This window comes from Ammodytes marinus, assembly GCF_949987685.1.
Source record: "Ammodytes marinus genome assembly, chromosome: 23".
Lineage (NCBI taxonomy): Eukaryota > Metazoa > Chordata > Actinopteri > Uranoscopiformes > Ammodytidae > Ammodytes > Ammodytes marinus.
Window position 1 is genome coordinate 19970200 of NC_137227.1, and position 1804 is coordinate 19972003.

General features: G+C 37.5%; 1 protein-coding gene across 2 annotated transcripts in view; it reads left to right on the top strand.

The window, feature by feature from the left end:
- Positions 1 to 1195, top strand: part of abce1 (ATP-binding cassette, sub-family E (OABP), member 1) — a 17773-nt gene extending 16578 nt beyond the window's left edge. Inside the window, exons 19-20 of one of the 2 annotated variants that reach the window (XR_013845500.1) lie at positions 311 to 664; positions 699 to 1195. Coding sequence is in view for 1 of the 2 variants with exons in the window: in XM_080052327.1 (XP_079908453.1) it covers positions 311 to 358 (48 nt within the window). In the remaining variant the exon portion in view is untranslated. Of the gene's footprint in view, positions 1 to 310 lie in introns of both variants that reach the window. The other variant, XM_080052327.1, reaches the window with a different exon arrangement.
- Positions 1196 to 1804: the final 609 nt, after the last annotated feature.

Below are 1804 nucleotides of genomic sequence, written 5' to 3' on the forward strand. Positions count from 1 at the left end.
GGTAAACAAATATTAAACCTATACTGTAGCTTTAATGGCACAACTCCATCAAGTTAAAAATACATTTACACTATAGCTTCAATAAGACCAAATATATTATACTGTAAATAAAAAGTTAAAATACTTGGTGTGTTCGTGGTGTAGTGGTAATTTTTTCATTCAAGTAAAAGTAGATATTTTGTATAGAGAAGTTATTGTGATGTATGGCCATATTATTTTAACACATCCTCCTACATAGATATTCACTTCAACATCACCTTTATATTTGCTTCCAATAAAATAATCAAAACATTCTTAATCTTTCTTCCAGGACACGGAGCAGAAGAAAAGTGGAAACTACTTTTTCCTCGACGACTGAGAAGAGACCCATCCACTTCCTGTTTACCCCGGCAACGCTTCCTTAGCAACGGAGCGTTTCTACGGCAGCCTCATCAGTTACCACAACAACCAACCAACCGAACATCCAACCGACAGAAAGGCTGCATTCAACAAACAAACAAACACATAAAAATAAAAATGTCTTTCAAATCATATGAAAAAAGAGAAATTATTATTATAATAATAAAGGAAATAAACAGTGAACAACCACATGGGCCTGTTTGTGTATCGGGCTGCATTCCATATCCAGCAGTGTTGTGTATCGGGCTGCATTCCATATCCAGCAGTGTTGTGTATCGGGCTGCATTCCATATCGTTAGCCTCATAGCATAATTGCCTAAATCATATTTACTCTACTCTACTTTTACTCTACATCTACTCTATTCTACATCTACTTTCCGTTAGCCTAATAGCATAACTGCCTCAGTCATATTTTAAGGGTTATAGAGTAGGGTAAAGTAGATAGAGTAAAAGTTAAGTAAATATGATTTAGGCAATTATGCTATGAGGCTAACGATACCCAGCAGTGTTGTGTATCGGGCTGCGTTCCATACCCAGCAGTGTTGTGTATCGGGGTGCGTTCCATACCCAGCAGTGTTGTGTATTGGGGTGCGTTCCATACCCAGCAGTGTTGTATATCGGGGTGCGTTCCATACCCAGCAGTGTTGTGAACAGTTGAACCAGAGATCAAAGTGCATTATTTCTTTCAAGCGCATTGTGCTGTGCGTTCACAGGCCGATATATAACGCGGGACATTTCAGCTGCAGCGTATTTTAACACATTATCGCATTTACAACAATAAACTGATGCTACCTGATCACGTGACCGCTTCTGCTTTCATTTCATAGACTGAAAGGAATACTTCACCCATACGGAACCGGCGTTCTATCATTATAAAATCACTATTATAATACAATGAATGAGGGTTATCTTCCCTCAGTCTTCCCTTGGCCCAGCTGTCCTGTTAATCCTAACCCTACATTTTACTATGTGTGATGTCACGCATGGGAAAATGTAGGGTTAGACAGTGAGACCATAAAACACTCTTTCTGCTTTTTCTCAGGCTAGGTTGAACCGATTTCTAAAAATTTTGCACATTTATACTACATAGGATCTCAGAGTTCAATACACCTTCATATTTCCACTGGTGAAGTAGGTCTTTAAAGGTGCAGTGTGTATAATTTTTGGGGAATTTTTCAGAACAGACTTGGTGAAAATGGAATATAATAGGGCCTAGGAGTTTTTATTTTAATTTTTTTTTATTATTATTTTTTTTATTATAAACACAACTGTAAAAGTGAACACACAAACAAAAGGTTAACGTGGCGTACTCTACTTTACAGGTTTCTAAGGACATTGTTTAAACTAAATGTTAAGCAGAAAAATAAAAAGTCAACGAGGTGTCATGTAGGTCCCTTCAGTACTG